Source organism: Dermacentor albipictus, chromosome 1, assembly GCF_038994185.2.
Source record: "Dermacentor albipictus isolate Rhodes 1998 colony chromosome 1, USDA_Dalb.pri_finalv2, whole genome shotgun sequence".
NCBI lineage: Eukaryota > Metazoa > Arthropoda > Arachnida > Ixodida > Ixodidae > Dermacentor > Dermacentor albipictus.
The window spans coordinates 461,905,430-461,926,952 of record NC_091821.1 but is presented as its reverse complement, the minus strand read 5'-3'; the positions used below and the strand labels follow the sequence as shown (position 1 = coordinate 461,926,952).

The 21,523-nt window shown below is 46.7% G+C and overlaps 1 protein-coding gene across 15 annotated transcripts in view; it reads right to left on the bottom strand.

Moving 5' to 3' along the window:
• The window catches only part of LOC135902791 (coiled-coil domain-containing protein AGAP005037-like), a 583,363-nt gene that overhangs the window by 343,708 nt on the left and 218,132 nt on the right, over positions 1 to 21,523 (bottom strand). For all 15 annotated transcript variants that reach the window (XM_065433040.2, XM_065433057.2, XM_065433042.2 and 12 more), the window contains exons 2-3: positions 11,322 to 11,541; positions 4,723 to 5,020 (exon numbers count right to left, since the gene is read on the bottom strand). In XM_065433040.2, coding sequence (XP_065289112.2) covers positions 4,723 to 5,020; positions 11,322 to 11,534 — 511 coding nt within the window. In that variant the 5' untranslated portion in view covers positions 11,535 to 11,541. The remainder of the gene's footprint in view (positions 1 to 4,722; positions 5,021 to 11,321; positions 11,542 to 21,523) is intronic.

Genomic DNA, 21,523 nt, shown 5'->3' with positions numbered 1-21,523 from the left:
TTCATGGGCAAGATTTCACAGAATCAAGAATAGAGAGGAGACAAGCTGCGAATCGCGTAAATTTCAGCTATTCTAGATGTTTTTTTTTGTGAATGATACAGGTGCTTCAACTTTTTTTGCTGATTTTCTCAGAACCCACTTTTGCACGTTTCTTTCATGCACCAACAAGCATAATTATACTGACATGGATACTTATTTTTATCTGTATCCGGTGACCGTATGTCACCGGCTAACGAGTGTTAAACGCTATCGTTCGGCACAGGACGCGCCTGCACGTATCGGAAGTTTCGCGAATGTTATCGATGGATCTATCGGTTGTCTGTTGTGGACGAACCTTGTATAATCTTATTGCATACGCGACTCCAATTGTGCAGTAGTTTATGGAAAGCGCGCGGGCACCAGTGAATACGCTGGAACTTTCGACGACTGGTATATGAAAGCCGACGCGCTTGACCCATATATGAAATTTTCGACAATCGCCTACTTTGCTGGCCGCTATATTGTTGCGAATGAGTGTTGCTTTTGCTTGGCACAAGTTGGCCTAATAAACAGACACACATGTACCTCCCAGTTTTGACTCTGCATCATTTTGACCGTCATTACTACGTGACAATATTTCTTACACAGATTTTTCAGTGATACTTTGCACGCCTAATTCCTACATAGTTGGTTGCGCAATGAGCTACCAAAAACGAAATCGTACAGCAGCTTTTTATACGATATGGCATGGTCGTGCAGATGTTTGCAAAGCTATCTTGTAGACAGACGACGCGCGAGCGGGAGCGCTGATGTCGATATTTTGGGCACTATTGTTACTTCAAAGGTAAAAAGAAACTGTTGCGGCAACCGCACTTTCATTAATCACACGTGTTTTTCATATCTAAAGGAGCACACAGATCACTAACTTGATGTTTTGGTGTTGGGCTGCTAAGCACGAGGTCGCGGGATCGAATCCCGGCCACGGCGGCCGCATTTAGATGGGGGTGAAATGCGAATACGCCCGTGTACTTAGATTGAGGTGCACGTTAAAGAACCCCAGGTGGTTCAAATTTCCGGACTCTCCCACTACTGTGTGCCTCATAATCCGATCGTGGTTTTGGCACGTCAAACTCCATAATTTATTTATTTATTTATTTATATTTATTTCATACATACTGCTAGCCTCCATTTTGAGGCTGTTGCAGGATATGGGAAAATACAATGCATCAAAATAAGAATGACAAACTTATAAACTTGTTAGTATTGTAGTTTACAAGTAGACGTAGTTGAGTAATACAACAAAGGGTGTGACCTTCCTGAGTCAGGCCTTAAAGGTTAATGAACAGAAATACAGAAGCATAAGATAAACAACAAAAAAGTACATCAAAACCAAAAATGCAGGGTCTGCAGGCAATACTGGTAAATCAAGATGCGCATTCATAGACATATTTTTCCAGCATACGAAGGAAATCGTCAGGTGAGTAATTTATGATATCACTAGGCAATGAATTCCAGTCTCTGATTGTCTGGGGAAAGAAAGAATACCTGAATGTGTCTGTGTGGAACCTGTATTCAATTAAATGTTTATGATGTTTAGTTCTAGTGTTTCGCTGTTCAGTGAAAGATACATATGCACCACTGTTTAATTTGTAGACTCCGTTAAGGAGGTGGAACAGAAACTTGAGACGTAAGTATTTCGCACGTTTGTAAATAGTCGGGAGACAAGCTTTATCAAGGAGTTCTGTCGGAGAATCATTACGGTTGTACCTATTATAAATGAATCTGATGGCTTTTCTCTGTATTGTTTCTAGGCGTTTTATGCACTGTTTGGTATGTGGAGACCAGCAGGTAATACCATATTCTAGTATAGGACGAACGAATGAGGTGTAGGCTAGCATCTTAGTGTCTGGTGAGGCAGATTTTAAAGAGCGTTTAAGCGAACAAAGTGTTGTAAATGCCTTAGAAGATATGTGTGACACATGCTTGTCCCATTTCATATCAGATGATAGGACAATGCCCAAATATTTATAATCATCGATTATCTTTAATTTTTGCTGTTCGATCGTGTAGGTGAATTCTAGTGGGGTTCTTTTTCGGCTTACTCTCACAAAAACAGTCTTGTCTAAATTAATCTTCATTTGCCATGCCTGACACCAATTTGCTACTTGCGCTAGCTCGTGATTTAGTATTACTTGATCATTATGGTTCCTAATCTCCCTATATATAATGCAATCATCTGCAAACATGCGCATCGTTGATTTTATGTTATCTGCCATGTCATTGATGTATAGTAAAAAAAGAATTGGTGCTAAGACTGTTCCTTGTGGTACTCCGGATGACACTTCTACCCAATCAGATTGCTGACTTTCGATTTCTACGTACTGTTGCCGACCTGCAAGATAAGCTTTTATCCAGTTTATTATGCTGCCAGATCCGAGAATGTGTTGTAGTTTGCCCAGGAGTTTAGGATGGGATACCCGGTCGAAGGCCTTCGATAGATCTAAGAATATTATGTCAGTCTGCCCGCGGTTATCAATTGTTAGAGCGAGATCATGCACAGTTTGTGTCAGTTGCGTAACAGTAGACAGTCCTTTTCTGAAACCATGTTGGTTGATGCTAAGCAAGTTATTATCTTCCGCAAAGGTTACGATGTGTTTTAGTATGATGTGTTCGAGAATTTTGCAAGATGTGCAGGTTAGCGAAATCGGTCTATAATTTAATTTAAACTAGCTTATCGTTTCAAACTTACTTTATACACCAGGCTGTTTTAGGCCAGATTTCGACGGTTGAAGACAAAATAGTCCACCAACAGTGCGCCGCAGCCGCGGAGCGAGCGTCGGCGCGCGTCAGAGCCTCTGTCCGGTGGTTGCGTGCCCTTTTCTTCCAACCGACGCGAAGCGACGCGTTCGCTTGTCGGCGCGTACCGCAGCGTGCCGACGCATGCCAGTGGTTGGGCCTTAAGGGTCAAAAGCACAGCATGTACGACGCTACGAGCACTCGGCGCACTTTGTGCACATCGCAAATCGTTTTGAATATGAGGCCTGCGTGATCACGCACTTTGTCCACATCGCAAATCACTTTCAAGATAGGGCCCTCGTACAGAGCAGCCGCCGCTGTATAGCCCCTCCCCGCTCGCAGTCCTTCCCCCGGGATCTCGCGCGCGACGGAAGACGGCGCGCTTCCTCCGCGCTTTCCTTCGTTGCGTGCGCGAGATTGAGCCGCGATCGTCGGCTGACCCTCACAAGGTTTCACTCGCACAGCATACTGCGCACGGTGACGATGTTATTGTGCTTGGACTTTATACGGAACATCACGGCGACGGCAAAAACGCGCCTGGAGTGCCCGTGTAATTGCTATCGCAACAAAGTAATTTTTATGGCAGATTGTCGTTGGACACCTCTTTTCGCAATCTCCAATAGGCTCTGAAAAATACCAGACGAGTGCGCCGCTCTTTGTCAGAATCTTCAGTGCACATATGTTGTGGATAATGGGACTCCCTCTAGTGACCACCAATGGTACAAGAATACGAGCAGCACAGCCGATTTTAACTTGCAGTGCTGACAGTTTTGGAGACCGTAAAAACTGTTTGAAGCTGAAAGGCCCACAAGATAGACACATAGAAGAGCCCGATGGAGAGACCTTAATACCTTGTTGCGGCAAATCAGTTCTGCGGAAGCCATAGTGACAGCCCGAGAAAGGCGTTGGTGCCGCTTTCGAGCCCGCACCCCCCCCCCCCCCCACTCCCTCCTCCGTGCCAGAAGGAATTTTCGTCCACCTGTGAAGCTTCACTTGCGGAGAACTCTCATGGGGTTTGCTTTTTAGTTTCATGCTACAGTCGACTGGGTGGCATTTTTTTCTTTCAGTGTCTTGTTGCGTATTGTATAGATGCATCTTACGGACGTTGTGAAGACCTTGGGATATAAAGGCGCACTCCCTCGAGTAAATCTCGAGAACGCAGTCTACAGACGTATGAAAATGTGCCCTCGCGTGCATTAACATGGTCTACTGCTTTTTCAAAGTCATGACTTATATATATCTCAAGCTATAAATGACATCTTGGGCTAACGTTTTTGCAGTATCATCGCGTAATTAGACAAATATTCATATGAATCTCTTTTCCGTCTGGATGTGGTTTAGATTAGATAACTGATCGCAGTTCGTCGTTATAGTCAGCTTGTAATAGTTCTCCAATACTTGGAGTGTTGCGATACCGTAGCCACATAGCTATTGAGAAAATGGAAGCCCTCTTGCAGCGCAGAAACTTCTTCGAGCTGCGCTCAAGACCAGTTTTCTGTCCTTTTTGCTTGTGACACGCTCTGTACATTTCGCATTATTTTTGCGAACGTCTTGTTGCTTGTGTTTTTTCGGCCTTGTTTCATTGTACTAATTCAATTTACCTTTAAGTGCCAAGGTCTGCGGCGACTGAAGACGAAGACATCGCGTGGCCAAGTTAATGAAACCGAGTGGAACAAGGCTGAAACCGCCGCGTTTCCAAGGGCGATCGGTTATAGCGGTGTGGCCAAGTAATGGCAACACAACTACATTAGATAGAACGTAATGATGCTTGGGGTCCCAAGAAGCCTGGGGCAAATGAACGTCCGCGAAATATTTTATACACGAGCCATCTCGTATAGATGTTGGAAAATGTGGCAGTAAATGTACTGCACCGTAAACAGTCAAGGCCGTGAAAGATGCTAAACTTTCCGAGAGCCTGCCCTTGAATCGAAACGTGCAGGCGCTCACCGGACAGCCTGGATGCGGCCGACCGGGGAGGTCGCGGCGGCGGCGTGGGCTTGGCGTTGCCGTCGTCTAGGGGGTACTCGCGGGGCTCGGAGATGCTGGCGCTCTTGGATCGGCCCACCTGCCGCCACCGGGATAGCAGCGACGACGACGACGACGAAGTGGCACGGTCGACACTCACCGCCCGCGTCGGGTAGCGGCCACCGCCACCTGATGTAAGCTGTGGGGACCAGTTGCGGGCAGGCGGCTCGGGAGGCTGCTGCTGCGGCTGAGCCGGCTCGTGGTGTTGCAGCGGCGATCCCTGCGGGCAGTGGGAATGACAGTGGTGTTAGGATTTAAGTTCTCGCCATGCACAGTGTTCACAAGCTTCGACCTACAGATTCAAGCAGTCGTTTTTACCGCTAGCGATTGAGAAATGGAAAAAGCTATCAGATCAATTTGTCAGCGAACGTAACCCTCTGAGATTTGAGCAAGTGTTGACGGTTCATTTTGGAAGTGAATACTGAATGTATGGCCTATTACATAGGTTCTTATGTGTCTCGTGAAAGGTCCTGGTTTACGTGCTCTTGCAACAATCTTCTTATGTGTGTTTTTCTTTTACTGCTCCACCCCTCCGCTTGCCCTTATGAAATATCCCGAAACGGACCGTTAAGAATTCAAGATGAGGATGGTGATTCAAAAGTGGGGCGGGAGAAGTTAAACGAATTAGCAACCAGAAATCCATAGTCTGTACGCGGTCCACAAATGCAAACTGTGCATAAAAGCGGATGAACAGGGCGAAGTCTCTCGGACCGCTGTAAACATGAGTTGTCGCTCGAAAGATTACTGACGACGAGCTTTTTAATCTGTAGGACGCCCTTGGACCATAGCGGTGTCCTGCCACTGCTTCGCGTGTTACTTGTACACTTCTAGCATTCACGCGAGTTACAGGCTTCAATGAGACTCCGTATGTTACCTTTAGTTTAGTTTAGTTTCGCTCACCGGCGTGTGCGTGTACTTGGGCATGCCTCTTTCTCCTTTTTTCTTTTCCTCTGTTGTTCAGTCCCGTTTCATTCCTTATACCTGGAGTAGCATGCCAAGCTTGTCTTTAGGATAACCTCTCCAGATACTATAAAACCGCTTGATTTTTCGCTAACATAACAATTTCACCTCAAGATACTTTGTCGCCACATCCAATGCGATTGTTGTTGCTACGTGACTGCTTACCTGTTATAACAGGGTGAAGATGCCCTTAACATGCTGATACGCATCTGCACCCGCCACAACACTGTAAACGAAAATAAACCCACCTGGGAGTTTTTAAGAGGTGATGTGCCCTAAAACCTCGCCTCTCAAATATTTACTCCGATGTATGGGAGCAAAACAGCGCCATCCCCTCGTTTCACTCCGCTGGCTAGCTGCGGGAGTATTAAGGCGACATGACGCGATTTTACTCCGCTTAAAAATCTTGTTCTCCCGTGAAACTCCGACAGGGAGTTTTAAAAACTCCCCTCCGCCGATACAGGTTGGTCACGTGGCGCTTCCCATGAGGCTGTGCGCCTCGTCAGCGACCGGGCGCGTTCGGCGGAGCGGGCAGTGCTCATGGCTCACGGTTTGTTTACGTCTGTGAAGTGTCGTTCCGTGACAGCGTTTCGTCAATTTGTTTCCCGTATTTCCTTCCAGAAAGTGTTATAGGCATGCCTGAAGCTCACTGTATCTTAGCATCAAGTACATTAGCTGTGATCGCTTTGCTGACAACGATGATTGCAAGAACCACGTTTTCAAGTGCGGAAAAAGGCTTAGGTATATCTCGAAGCTGCTCACTGGCTCGTGATGTCGGCTCACGTTCTGGCTGTGTTTTCGTGCTGCGTCACCCTGTCTTGTGTTCTTCAGTACCTGAAATGCGACTTCTATGTCCTTTTGAGTACATGCTGACAACGTCCAGTGTAGTGTTTGAAAGGACCGCGTAGCAATGGCAACAGTAGCCACTGTTCGAGCGACGACATCCGTGCTAGTCGCGCATGAATGGCGTAACCCAAGTTCGTCGCGGTGCTGTGTTGCCAGTGAGAAAGACCGGAGTGCAAGGAACTGCTTTTATGTATCTGTGAACGGATATCCTCGCCCGAAGAAAAACGGTAGGACATAAGTATGCGTACTGAAAATAAAGCTTCTTATTGAGCGATGTGAATCGAATTGTTATCGCGCATATATGTTTTTTCACGTCATTGCTTCCTATATTGCATTAACATTACGCTCTATCCGAGACACAGACGCATGCCTGCTGGCTCCGAGTTTAGGGATTCACTCGACAGATCAGCGATGTAGCTCCTTTTCGCAACCGAGACAGATTGCTCGGACGCAGAGCAAGTAGTGCGGTGTATGAAATGTATGACTGTGCATTTCTCGGTGTTATGTCGGCTGCTGCGGGTCATGCTCAAACGTAATAATTTCTTGCTACGCTACCACTATATCGCAAAAATTTAATTTTGCTATGCAACACATGCACTTACATTTTTCTTGCTTACTGAACTAACGCACTACTTTTTGGCCGCGAACGCCGGCAGTGTGCGAAGTCGCTTCAGCACTCACAGAATGGCATGATAATTTTGAAAAATTACGGCATTAACTTTTTTTCTCTCACTATTCTGAATTAACAGTTTTGTGTTGCTTAAGGTATTCTGTTAATTTCAGAGAGAGAGAGAGATCTCGTATGAACGAGCATGTGAGTCGTAATTCTGAAAACAGCACAGCTGCTCCCTAGGCGGTTTCGAGGCACACAATATCGTGGCTATATATACTGGCACCGTTGCTTCTTGAGTATCGCGTGTACGTGTGATGCTTTCAAATTTCTGCATTGGGCGTTTCTGAAATGTTTATGTATGTCATGATATATGTGCTTTCATTGACTTGTTCCGTCGAATTCGACGCGGTCTCGTGTGCATATTTCGAAATTTGACCAGCAGCCTCTGCATGTAAACATGTTCGCGCAAACTCACGCGATGACTCTTTCTATACTCCCGCTGCACCTCGAAAAAACTCCGTCAATAGCAAAGCAAAAAATAAAGAAAAGACAGAAAAAAACTCCCATAATTCCACGCGAAAATTCCGCTCGTACGGAGTAAAAATTCTACTCCGATCATACGGAGCAAAAAAAACTCCGAACCGGGGGGTCGCTATAGGACAAGCCGTATACTCCCACCTCGGAGTTATTTCCGTTTACAGTGAAGGGCCTACAGGAAGCCGACATGTTATAGCTCTGCAACTCTCACCTAATTTCCCGCTTACAATACCTAGTTTCCTGCTCTATTAAAGTCAGCAAATGCAACATCATTTATCTCTACACTTTCACTCAAGCGTTCTGTTACTCGAGCGCTCACTTTCTGGAACTTATTTGCACCTATAACAACAGCACTTCAGGTTTCCTCGGTGTCCACGAGCGCCCTCAGCAGCTCGACCTCTCCTGGGTTAATGGCTTACCCACATCCTCTCGAGATTTTGAAACCACCAACACATTGTCACCCCGCCTTATATTTTCACCTGACGTGTCAGGAGAAAATCTTTTCTCTTCGACACACGGATTTCTCCTGAACACATGGATCCCATTCGCCACGTTTACAACCGCACATAACACGTGTTTCATTGCCAGAAGTTTTATTGCCACAACAGCATCACCCCTAGTCCGCTATCCACGTCACCGACGCGCCAGAGTGCAATACAAAGCTTATGATGTCACAGAGACCAAATATTAATGTTTCTCAAACCACTCAGAAACAAGCTCTCAACCCCACTAAGCTGAAACTACAGCTGTCCCACTCCATCTTTCATGCACGTAAGACCCATTCCCTTGTACCATCACAGAAGACTACAAACGTACACCTGAATCACTTCGCTGCTATAAACGCAGCTATCAACGCTTTAATTGTATTCATCCTACAGATCTGGTCAGACTACTATATTAAAATAATAGCTCCAGCCTCTTCTGTGTCACCTATGGGCTCCGCGAAACGACAAGCACAGACTTAAATAACTCGTTGCTGATGCAACGAAAAGATAAGCCGAGTCTTCAAGCTTTAGAAAAGCCTTCGAGCATTTACGTTGACTCAGAAGCGTCTTCGTAAATTAGTTTCTGCGAAAAGATACCTTCAAACGTCAAAACTTTCCGCATACTTCCATTGTTTAAAGAGAGAGATAGCAAAGAGAGGAAAGATAGGGAGGTCAACCAGAAGAGCGTCCTGTTTGCTACCCAACACAGGGGGAAGGGAAAGGGGGAACAGAAAGAGGAAAGCGGGATAGAGGGAACACTATGTGCATGCAGCAAAGCGTCCGGAAATCAGTCAAGTCCACGCAAGTGCTCCGGCGAGACGTTAGGCTGCCGTCATTCTGCTGTCTGAAGCTAATCTTGGTGTTTCCCCATAGCTGGTGATGCACGTTGAAGTCACCAGCGAAGACCAATGAGCCGGTGGGCGTCAGCAGTACGTTGCAGTGCATTACATTATATCATCAAGCTAAACTCCAGCCTTTTTGACTTCAGTGCGAATAGAATGATGCAGGCGAGCCATGATGCTTACTTAAGATTTGCAAGTACTGAATTGAGCGCATCCAGCACTTGCATTGCTCTTCGGGCTGATGGAGGGTGCAGGCTATTCAAAAGCATTCGAAAAGTATTCATCAGAGACAGGAGCACCATAGCCACTTGCCGGTCTTCTTCGGGCAATTTGTTAGGAACCCGCGCTGTACACTCTACAGTCGTGCGCAGCTCTATCACTTGACGTGTCTCCGGCTCCGGCTGTGGCATCGGCTGCGGCTTCGGTTGTGACTTCCGCTGTTGTTCTAGCTCTCGCTGTTGCTTTAGTAGTGCGGACCAAGTTGTATTGTTCTCCGCCATGACCTTGTCAGATTTAGATTGAATTAGCCAGGCTTAGGGAGCAGAGGAGGAGGTGTTGTCGGCTGGGGCGTACTCTTCACAGAGGCATCAGCGTTCTTTGAAGTCCGGCGGCGTCGGGAGCGTCGCTTTCTAACGGCCGCAACAGCTTCCCGACGAGACGAATGGCCTCTAGCCATCTGCTTCAAGATCGCCTTTTCCGTCGTCATTTTGGGGCAGTCCTTCCGGGAAGCATCATGGAACCCAAGACAATTATTTGAGAAGCGTGGCTGCACAAGAGTCTGCAACGTGAGCAAACTCTCGTTTTGCCGCACACGGCGCTCACGTGTCCCAGCCTCATACAAAATTGCGGCATTGCAGTGGCGTTGGGATAAATGATCGCACAGGGTGTCTAAAGTGGCCCACCTTGACGTGCGAAGGGAAAGCCTCACCGTTAAAATAATTTTCACACAGCGGGATGTGCCGAGGCGATACACATGTCTCATGGCGACGTCATCAATGGCAGGCTTCGCTAGAATCGGCAAGTAAGCGCCGGAGATGGAGACGACCACGTCGTAGATGACACCAGTAGTAGAACCACTGTTCAGGGGGATGTACGAGCAGAGCTTAACGCCACCTAGTTCTGCAACTTTCATCAAATCTCTCAGCGCAGTCTCATGTGTGACGTTGATAGCCAACACATTTTTTCGTCTTTTGACTCTAACGTATGTTACCTGGTTTGGCGCACCGCTTGAAGTTGCACCGATACAGACTGTCTGTTATGTCGCCTCAGGTTGTCGGCAGCGAGTTCTGGTACAAATACAGTAGTACTGACTGCAGGAATTCTGAGCTTGTCCTGCCGTTGGCATGCTCGAAGACATGGGTGCCCTGGTGGTGTGTCTTCGTTTCGCCTTGCTGCTCCGCACAGGCTCGAAGGCTTCAACAGAGAAGGCCTCACTGCTAAGCGAGTAGACACTGGTATCATCGGCGTCGGTGTCGCTCTGGAGGCCGGTCCGCTTACTAGACGCAGCCACCGCTTTAGTCAACATTGCCGGCACAGACACGGGGACGTCAACTTGCATCCGCGCCACGAACCATGCCGGCTTATCAAAGATGTGCGCAGAAATAAGGAGAAAACACCTGAGCTAGAGAAATAGCGTCCTGGCCCGCAGACACTTCGTCTTCGTCTCAGTCTACATTGTTTAAACTTTGCATAGTAGGGAATAGGGTTATTATGAGTCTCGAACATGTTCTCAGTCACAAGATATTGGCACTGTCCGTGCGTCATGCATAATTTGCGTGCACAGAATTTATTTCATCGCACGTACCCTTGTACCTTCGCTATTATTACTTTCGCTATTGATCGCCTGTGCGGATAATGTTTAGGAAAGTAGCATCATTTGTTAATTAACAGAATATTTCAGAAACACAACAGCGTTTTAAAAAGAGAATGAGGAGAATTTGAGTAAAAGCAGGGACGCCGGCGTGAGCTAACAGTTCTATAGCCTTCTACTCTTCTCAAAGAGAAGGGTAAGAGGCGGGAAAAAACGGCATGTTTGAAAAGGAATTATGATTTTCTTAGGAGTTGAAAAATGGTAAGGTCGGTTACGTTAGAGCCGGCTATACCTAAAGCCCCGTCCCCTTTACCGTCCTTGCTGCGCTACGATAAAACAGCGTGTCAGTATTCGACGAAATCATTCAGCAAATACATCCATGCGTGAAATAAAGAAGAAAAATGAATGAATGAATGAATGAGCCTGACCTGTACCGGGGAAGGCGCCTGGCCGAGCGCCTGCAGCCGCCTGAGGTCCCCCTGGTCGGCGGAGCGCGACGAAGGGAGCGCCCTGGCTGCGCGGGCCTCGTCCTGCGAGGCGGACTTCTTGATGGCCGCCCGGCCCCCCGGTGGTTCGCTCTTGGGCCGCTCGCCGCCGGACAGGCTGCGCTGCAGCGTCAGCCGCCGGATGCTGAACGGCATGGCGACGCTGCGACACAAGATGCACTGCGTGTCACTCGGTGGCATCGCGATCGCCAATGCGAGCGGCGCTGTTTGTTCCCGTCTTCTAATTGGCTACGCCCTAGATACAGAGCCTGATGGGGTGATAAGAAACAGTATACAGTGACAGCTTATTGTGAGGTATGTCCGGGGGATGGAATCTTCTCGGTTCAGGTATGGCGTGTAAGCAACATTGTGGCTGAGGGACGTCGTCCAGAAAGCGTTTAACACTCTAAAGGTTGCACCCATAGCTCAGCTAGCTGAGATAACTATAAGCATGACAAAGAGCAAACCACACTGACACACAAACAAATCGTGCAGACCTGTGTGAGTTCTAGGCACAGACACACGGGACAGCAGTGTCACGTTATCGGACTGCTGTTGATACACGCGCATTTTCTTGCAGACTTACGATGAAGTTATTATAATGACCTTGCGCTTCATCTATGACAAGTTAGTGACACAATTGCACCTGTTCACTCAACGTGAGCGGCACGACTACGTTGTTTGGGTTGGTGCACAGGGGTCGATATGCTAGATGTATTACGCAATGTCGACGACTGATGCCAAATGCATATTTTCAGGCCCGGAAAGCCTCCCCACTGCAGGTACGGCTGCCAAAGTTTAATGCTGTCTCCTCGCGTCACTAAGGCGCCAGAAGACACCTAATGCAAGCGGCTGCTAAGGAACAAGTCGAAGCCAAAGTACAGTAGGCCCAAAGGGAACCAGAAGCTGCAGATAGCCGTCGCAGTGATAAACATCGCAGTGAGAGTTGAGTCGTAGCCTTGTAACTGCAGGACAATTATCATTGCAGTATTGTTTGCCTAAGGGCGGCGTGTAGACAAGTTTGCGTCGATGACACTATGTACATGGCATTGTGTTAATAACGTGCATACGGCAAACAAAGACAACAAATGAAATTCTTAAAGTAAATACAAAATTGCACGCCTTGGGACTAAAAGTTGCTTCGCTTTCATTCAGAAGCCAGAGTCTTTTTAGAGAACTACCAATGTAACAAAATATATGCTATACGAGTTGTATCGCTGTTTTCATTAAGCGAGAAAGTCGACGGCTAATAAACATGCATTTTATTAAGCGTGTACGCTGCCGAAATTGTTCGACCAATGTTGCAGGAAACATGAACAGGAACCGGAAGGAGAGAACAGGAAATGCGATAATATTGATCCAAGCTAGAACCGTCACACAGCTGAAGTTTCTTCTGCGGGCGTGAAAAGAAGATTCCCACATGAACGGAAGCAGACATCAACGATAAATCAAGCGCTAGAAGTACCCCAATTTTACCAAGCTTCGCCCTTCATGTTCGCTGAAACGGTGGCGCCTATTCCGTATTTCATAAATGAAGGAGTTTAAAGGATGAAAACCTGAAGCAGGCAAACTCTACTTGTGAAAATGCACGGCGATTGTCAGTAAATGTTCCGCCTATTGCTCAAGACGCGTCGTTTGGGACGCGTTTCCCCCTGGCTGTTGCGTCCACAGATGCACATCTATGGTTTTCGCAACATCGCCACTTTTCTCACAAACAAAGCCGGTCTATTCAATGGTGAATAGATGCGTGCAAGTGAAAGCTCAGCGCTATCGCTACAGATGATAAGTCTTTTACTACTGTTAGTCGAAAGTACAGCCTCGAATGCGAACTATTGCAAGGACAATTGCTATAAAACCTAAATTAGTTTCGACATTGGTCCGAAGCGCTCGGGGAAAAGTTGCAACAGCAACCATTCCGATAAAGGTTGGGAAACTTCTTAGCAATAAAGTTCGTCGGCGGTAAATTTGAGTGAAAGTAGCCTGAATGTTCTACTTCTAAGACTTGCTGGGTCGAGTTGTGTCGTGGGACGGGCTTTTTGACGCGTTGGCACACCCAATGATTCTGCCAGTCTGCATGCTCTTCTGGTGCTCAATTTCTCTTACGACGTCGATCGGTTCGTCAGACCACAACATATCAAAGCTGGATGTTAGTCTGTGGTCGCAGAATGCCAGATCACTGGCTTAATGCGTTTCTGCAAGGCATTCAATCATGCATCACTGTTGTTTGGTCGTGGCGACAAATGGGCGTTCAATACACACAACATCTGAAAAATAAGGGCACATTAGGTGCGACAACAGGTCATACAGACCCACATGTTTGGGTACATTACATTGCGGCCCGCAGCGACCACAGCAGGCGACCGAGAGAGTGGCAAAATTTCACGCTATTGGGCTTCCACGTGATCACCTTCTCCGTCATGACGCACACACACCGCCTGGGAAACGAAGCCAAACCTGGCTCGTGAAAAAGCTAATACTAGAAATTATTCAGCGCTCTCTGAGGCCAAAAATGCGGTGCATGAGGTTGTGTGGATGGATCGACAGATGGATGAATTAATCGGTGGATGGATGCTACGAGCGTACCTTTTGAAATGGGGTGTTGGGTTGCGCTACCATGCTCTTTTTGTTATTTTGGCTAATGTCTTACCTATTTTTCTTTTTTACTTAAAAAAAATTACCTCCATCAAACTGTGTAAAGCATTATTGGGAACTTTGTTTTTGTACGTCTACGTTGTTTGTCGTGTCCCTACTTTTCTATCCTCAAACCTCTCATCAAATTTTACTAATATCCGTTGCCGGCTATGTCTACTTTCCCTCTGCTATCCCTGAACCCAAGGATTTCAGGGAGACCAGCAGAGCATAAACCGACAGCTTGGTAGATAGCTTGACATTCTTATAAAACATGTTCCATCGTTTCCCTAGCTTTACCGCCGCAAGCACATTTTCTTCTTGCTTGGTGGAGCTCGCATTTTGGCATTTGCACCTATTCGTTCTAAGCCATCCTGTTTCCGCTTCGAAAAGTAAAGTTGCTTCCCTTTGACTTATCCTAAATTGTTTCTTTCCTAATTTTGTTTTTACCTCTTAAGTAATTACTCATAGCCAGTTTTTTTTTCCAATGCCTGAATCTATGAGATGATCTCAGCCTCTAAGTTTGCATTTAACGTTCTTTGTTGCCATGTTGCTGACCATACCGGTCGCATACGTACTGTTAACTTTCCTAGGTGCTTTCCTCTACTGTTATTCAAAATTTATTCTCTGCGAATACCTGACCACTCTCTTAATCCATTTACTTTCTTTCATATTCCTCCGTGGTTCTTCGAAATCAATTTTACTCTGAGCTTCCCTAACTTCAAAACTTGTCCAGCCCATATCGACCTGTACGACCTCATTTGTAGTCTTCCCGTAGGCGCCCAATGCGAGGTGTCGCGCTGACCTTTGGTTGCCATGGAGCCCTGATTGCACCCCTGAATTCAAGGAAAGAACCACATTTCTAAATGTAAGTACTGGCACCATTACACCTTTCCACACACCTCGGAGCACCTCGTACCTATTGGATCCCGGGTCTGTGGTTCATTATGGTCACGTTTCTCTTCCCCTTTGCTATTATTTTTTCCCCGTGTTTCTATATATCTATCCTTCGTTTATTCTTATACCAAGCTATTTGTATACTTTCACCCAAGGTATTTCTAGGGCTTGTATGGATACTCTCTGTTCATTGTTTTCGTTGAATACCGTAAGACCTAATTTTTTAACGCTAAATTCCAATCCTAAATTCCCACCTTGTCCGCAGACATTAGCCAGACCTTGCTGATCACTTTGCCTGTTAGCAAGCAACACAATGTCGTCGGAATAAAACTAACCTAGGAGTTGCTGCTCAACAATCGTACTCCCTGTTTGTATGAGGGATTAAACCCTATATTGGTTCCTTCTAGCGCAGTTTCCATCTTTACCATGTACATCACGAACAGCAGCGGGGATATAGAGTACCCTTGTCTCAGTCCTTTGGAGATATCAACTTTCTCCTCGCTCCTCATCACTTTTCATTCAGCGCGAACCGTATTTTGCAGACAAATCTCGGTCAAAAGCTGTATACAGTCGTTGCCTAAGCTTTCTCCTTTCAAGTTATCCCACAAAACGCATGCGGTTAACGGTGTATTACGCACCTGTAATGTCTAAAAAAGCCACATACGTATAACGGTCTCCTTCTTTCTGTGGATATTTCAATATACTGAGAACAAGTAAGTTTTCATCCATACGTCTACCGATTCTGAAGCCATCCTGAAGTTCTCCCAATATGTCAATATTTTCTGTCAATACTTGCAGCTTTAATTTAATCGCCTGCACTGCTAACCTGTATATCGCCGATGTAATGCTCAATGGCCTATACGTGTAAATTCTATCTTTCTCCCCCTTACCATTATAAACTAAATTCATTCTACTTTGTCGCCAACTGTCTGGTATTCATCTATGTTTTAAAGTTCTTTCAACTGTTTTCGACAGAGCTTCCTTACTTTTCGGTCCTAGTTCGTTAATCAGCCTAACGGGAACCTCTCTAGCCCAGTGGCTGTGCGCTTAGGAATTTTCTCTTCGGCCTTCTTCCATATGAAATTTGTCAGCACCAGCTTCTTTTCCATCTGGTTTACTTTCATGCTCTTTTTTCCTTCAAATACAACCTCGTCATTGCCTTGAAAAGATTCGGCTGGTTTCTTTCGGATGTAATTTAATGCCGCGTCCCCTTCCAGTTTGTTTCCACCTTCGTCTAGGATATGTTGTTGTACCGTTCCAGCCTTCCTGCCTAATAAGTTTATGTGGTTCCAAAATATTCTAGGGGCGGCCTTCTTTTTCTCACGTATTTTTGACAAGCAATATTCACTTTAACCTCTTTGCTTGAACCAGTATTTGAACCACAGATTTTTTCTCCCTGTATATTTTCCATTTCCTGGCGACTTCATCCTGCGGCAACTGAGATTTTTTTTTTATTTTTGCCTGCCTGTGCTCTCTGGATGCTTGCTGTTGTTCACCGATCACTCCCCGTATCTCCTTGTTCCACCAGCTTTTATGTTTCCTCTTTCCTTTACAACAAACACGTTGCTTCTCTTGCGCTAAGACGCTCGCTATACTCCCACACCTTGCTTGGCCATTTGCCAAGTTACCTCCTCCGGAACAAGCGGAGGAGGTAGCCATCGCCCTGGCCATCGCCGACGCAGACTGCCACATGATGCTGAGTGACTCAAGACAGGCGGTGCGAAACTTCGCCAAAGGGCAAATCTGCAGGGAGGCTGAGCGCGTACTGCGAGCGGTAAAACTAGAAGAATGAAAAGTACGACTCAAGTGGTTCCCGGCGCACGCGGGCGACGCGTTGGAACGCAATGAGAACCATAATGAGACGGCACACGCAGCGGCGCGAGCGCTAACCAACCGCGCCCCGGCGACAGACCGTCCGATGTGGTTCGGAACCAAGGACCGCATGACGGATTACAATGAAATCACGAAGGCCTACCGCCTGGCTCGCATGACTCTCCAACCACCGCACACGAGACTGAGTCGAGCGGAGGCGGTAGTACTGAGACAGCGCCAGACCGGATCGCTACCGAGCCCGCAACTGATGAATTGCATGTACCCCGAGACATATCCGACAGATATGTGCAGAGTCTGCCGGAGGGAGACCGCAGACTACACGCACATCTTGTGGGACTGCATTAAATATCCAGAAGACGCTAAATCAAGAACACTCCCACCGCGGCTCGAGGCAGCCGCGAAGAGCTACGACCGAGACGATCAGCTCTAGGCCGTCCAGCAGGTCCTCGAGGCGCTCGAAAGGCACGGACCCAGCGAGCCGGCAACGGCGAGCGGAGACCCGCGCCGAGTAACGGCAACTTCGAGGATGACGTAGGCCCTCGTCGGGGCGCGCGAGCGCCCAACTGCAGGCATAAATAAAGTTTCTCCAATCCAGTCCAATCTCGACTCTTGTGACTATATTAGTTATTTGTTCAGTGTTTGTCCAAAAAATGGCGCGTTTATGTTCGCTCCCTCTGCTGCTATACCCTTCCTCGTCAATGACCATTCCTCTCAACTTATAAGTTTCGTATTGTCATCAGAGAGTAACAAATGGTCGATTGCCTATTTCTGGCTTCCCATGTGATCTGACCATCACATTTAGGCCCCGTATTTACTATAATGGGGTTGCGTTGCTCGCATAAATCTAGCATTAACTTCTCGCTGATGACGGTATAGCCATCTAGGTCCTGTATGTGGGCATTCATGTCACCCAACAGGATAATTTCGGCATTATTTCCGAAAGACTCCATATCAGCACTTATGCATTTCCCTAAGTCTTCATTCTTCGCTGGGGACTTTCTTCCCGTCCACAAATACGTTACGGCAAGCCAAGTCTTCTTTCCACTCACTTTGCCTGATCACCAAAGATGCTCTCGACACTTTGAATTTACCCTTTCCCATTTGGCTCCCGGATGTATAAACACTCCGACTCATCCCTCCCTTTATTTCAGGTTTAGTTCCTTTACAACCTTCCCAAACACAATTCTCAATCATTGCTGGCTTTTCTAAGTTCTAAGGTGTGCTTCAGGAACCGCAGGTGTCCATAACGCCAAGCGCCCTCTTCCGGTTGGCGTGTGGTCCGCGCTACATAACTGAATGAGCACCCTAAATACTTTGTTATTGGGCTAGTTGGCTGATACTTGATGACACTATTGCAGCGCTAATAAAAACAGACACAAAGGATGCAAGACCGGACTCCACGGGCACTAGTGGCCTTTTGTCTCTTGTGTTCGTTTTAGCTGCTGCGATGGCTTCATCATGAATAGGCATGAATGAGCAAAAAAAAAAATTGAATGTCTCAAAGAAAGCCCGGCTGTCAATAAAAAATTGATTATTACTTGAAAAAGAAAAAAAAAACATGTCGAAACATTTTCGGAAAGTTAGAGGAGTATGGGGACAAGTTGGTACTAATAAGTGTTCTGAGTAGCTTGATTATTTCGATGAGGGCCCGCTCAAACATACACTGTTCGCGAACTTCGAGAGTTGTTACCACAGAGCCCGAAATTTTCGGGGATGCTCCCAAATGGGTATTTCGCAAATATCAATAAAACCGTAATTGACAACCATAATTTTCGAGAGATTTTATTTTCTTTAAGTTGTGCTGCCCATTCAGCCTGTCCGCCTTCCAGAAGTGTTTGGATTCAAGCAAACTGGAAGGATTATCTGGCCAGCTATCGAAATAAGTAAGATACGTTTAGAGTAGTGGTCAAAAAAAGAAACATGGTACAGATTAACAGAACCGGAGTGAGTGCAAGCGTGACGTAACGCTACATTATAGAGATATAAATTTTAAATGCGAAAGTTGTGATCGCGATCAAATAGACAGAAAGCTCCATGGCGATAGAGGTAGTAAAACCTTATTGAATAAAGCAGGCTAGGTGACAATTTGTATCCCTCCCGTTTCTAAGGGGACGCCAATAAAGAGCTTAATCATCATCATCATCAGTCTTACGCCCGGCGTTCATGGTGATCAGCCATATTTTTTTCTAAACCTTAGAGGGCACTGCCTCCTCGCGACTGAGGTGGCCGCTGCGCTTCAATGGCTGTGGCCTCCGAGATCAGAACGGCGAAAGCTGAGTGATATTTTTGTAAGCAGGTGCTCTCGGCGTCAGTTGGAGCGCCATGGATCGAAGGTGAAACTCCTCAGGCAACGCGCTCCTCGTCGAAAGAATTCCCGTGCAGCGCTTCTGGCTACGCGGTGCGTTTTCCAGTCAAGGGACGGCGCTGTTCTCGACTCGGCGGAGTCGGGAAAAAGTCATTGAGTCGAGCGCCATTTGAGAGCACTGGGTTAAGACGGCGACTTGTTCTTGGCGGGTAGAGAGCAGGTAAGGCAGCTAGGTGCGTCGCAATGGCCACAAGGCCAAGCGCAGTCGCATCCGAGGTCGCGCGCAACCCTTGTGGCTATTCTTAGACCCTCCACCGGCGGCTCCATAGCTACGTGTCGCAGCCGTGTCCTGCCCGCCTAAACAGCGAGGAATCTTAAAGTAAAATAAGGTTAAACGTGCTATAACTAGTTCGAGTGTTCTGCCGAGTGTCGACGCGTTTGTTGGGAAGTTAGACAACGCAAAGGATTAATACAGACACCACAATTATGCTTTCGCAATACTGTTCGCACTAATAACTTCAATGGAGTAAAAAAAGTTCTCTCAAGCAGCATTGCCTTGATTTTGTTGCAGTTCTTTTTGTTAGTTATGCCTTTTGCCTATAGGTACCGCATATAATTATACCTGTGCGAGAATCGAATCGAAAAGCATACTTAAAGAAGACACGCGTGAGAAGTTGAGCGTAAGAAATTCTGGATAATCTCGACCACGGTACTAGGATCGGAACACTGTGCTCCTCAAGTTCGCGCTGCTTTTACCAATGTTGGTAGTTTCAACCGCACTTTACACTGCTTATTTTTCAACATGGGAGAGCATTGTAGGTACCCTCCCACGAACTTGGTTCGTGGAAGGGTAATTCGTGCCTCGGAAGCATTCGTTATACTTTGCTGCATACGTATGGCGCTCTCCATTGGCAAAACACGAGCGGAGGCCAAAGCAGAGAGGAGCAGAGCAGCATAGCGCAGCGAGAGTGCGTCTTCTTGCTCCCCCATTGAAACATTCAATGCGCTCCGGGAGGAGAGGGCGAAATTGTATGACGTAACCAGATTGTTTACCCTCCCGCCGAGATTATCGCGCGAACTTCCTTCGCACTCCGCTTGGCGCGCGGGAGAGAGAGAGAGAGAGAGAGAGAGAGAAAAGGAAGGCAGGGATAATAACCAGTCAAGAGTCTGGTTGGCTACCCTAGACTGGGAGAAGGGTGAAGGGAAGAGAGAAGGGAGAGCGAGAGAGAGAGATAGATAGATAGATAGATAGATAGATAGATAGATAGATAGATAGATAGATAGATAGATAGATAGATAGATAGATAGATAGATAGAGAGAGAGAGATAGCGAGAGAGAGAGAGAGAGAGAGAGAGAGGGTATAGAGACGTTCACAGAAAGTCATTGATTCAAAGCGGGGAGCAACTCGAACTGCCCTTGACGTCACCAAACTGCTCCAGTTCTGCCAATGGATCACAGGGCTCCTGCTACTGTTCGCTCATTGGGACGCAGTTACTCTCTCGAGAGAGCACGTTGGCGACGCTTTCGAGTGCTCCTGCTCGCCCAATGGAACGCGCTATTAGGTTCTCGTCAGACTACCGAAATCCAGCAGCGTTTAGCTCGACTGTGCCCAGTCCTCAGACCGTCGTGGAACACCGAATGTTGGTCGTTTTCCTTTCTTGAAAGATGTGCCCTGGTTCGCTTTTTCGGCAGCAGGCGCAACAAAATCAGCGAATAAAATAAATCCGCATGATAAACAGTGGCCAACTCACACGATGTATTTCATCTCGTTCACTTGTGTCTGCTTGTATGGTGTTGCGCTGCTAAGCACGAGGTCGCGAGATCCAATTCCGGCCACGGCGGCCGCATTTCGATGGGGGCGAAGTGCAAAAACGCCCGTGCCCCGCGCATTGGAGGCACGTCAAAGAAACCCAGGTGCTCAAAATTAATTTGGAGTCCCCCATTACGGAGTACCCCCCCTACCCCAGAATTCAATTCAATTTCATTCAATTCAATTGTATTTGTTTGTTTGCGGCGACGTCTATGAACGTCCCTCCCTTAACAAAAGAAAAAAAAAGGTGTTAACTTTTTTGTGGGTTTTTGGGACCACGTCAGCTTTCGTTAAGTCAGCGATCAAGCTGGGAAACGCTTGCTTCCGTGCGAAAAATAATTTGGGAACATGAATGTCTGTTTAGCCAATATCAGCGCAGCTACTTTAGTTTCATTTTATTGATTTTCATGTGAAGGCGCCGGTGTTTTATATACAACTTACTTGAACATCTTTAAGCGTTTTAAAGCATTATACGCCAAACAAGATTTCGCAAACGGAATGAAAAATACCTCACTGATTGTTGAGGCACGCATTTCGCTCCGAATATTTTCTGGGAGGATAAAAACGGAAGGAAACAGCTGAGAGGACAGCACAATGTTCATGCAAATTTCATTTTGATTTCTGTGGAAAAAAGCAAACCGCTTTGGCACGTTAACATAGGCACTCACATG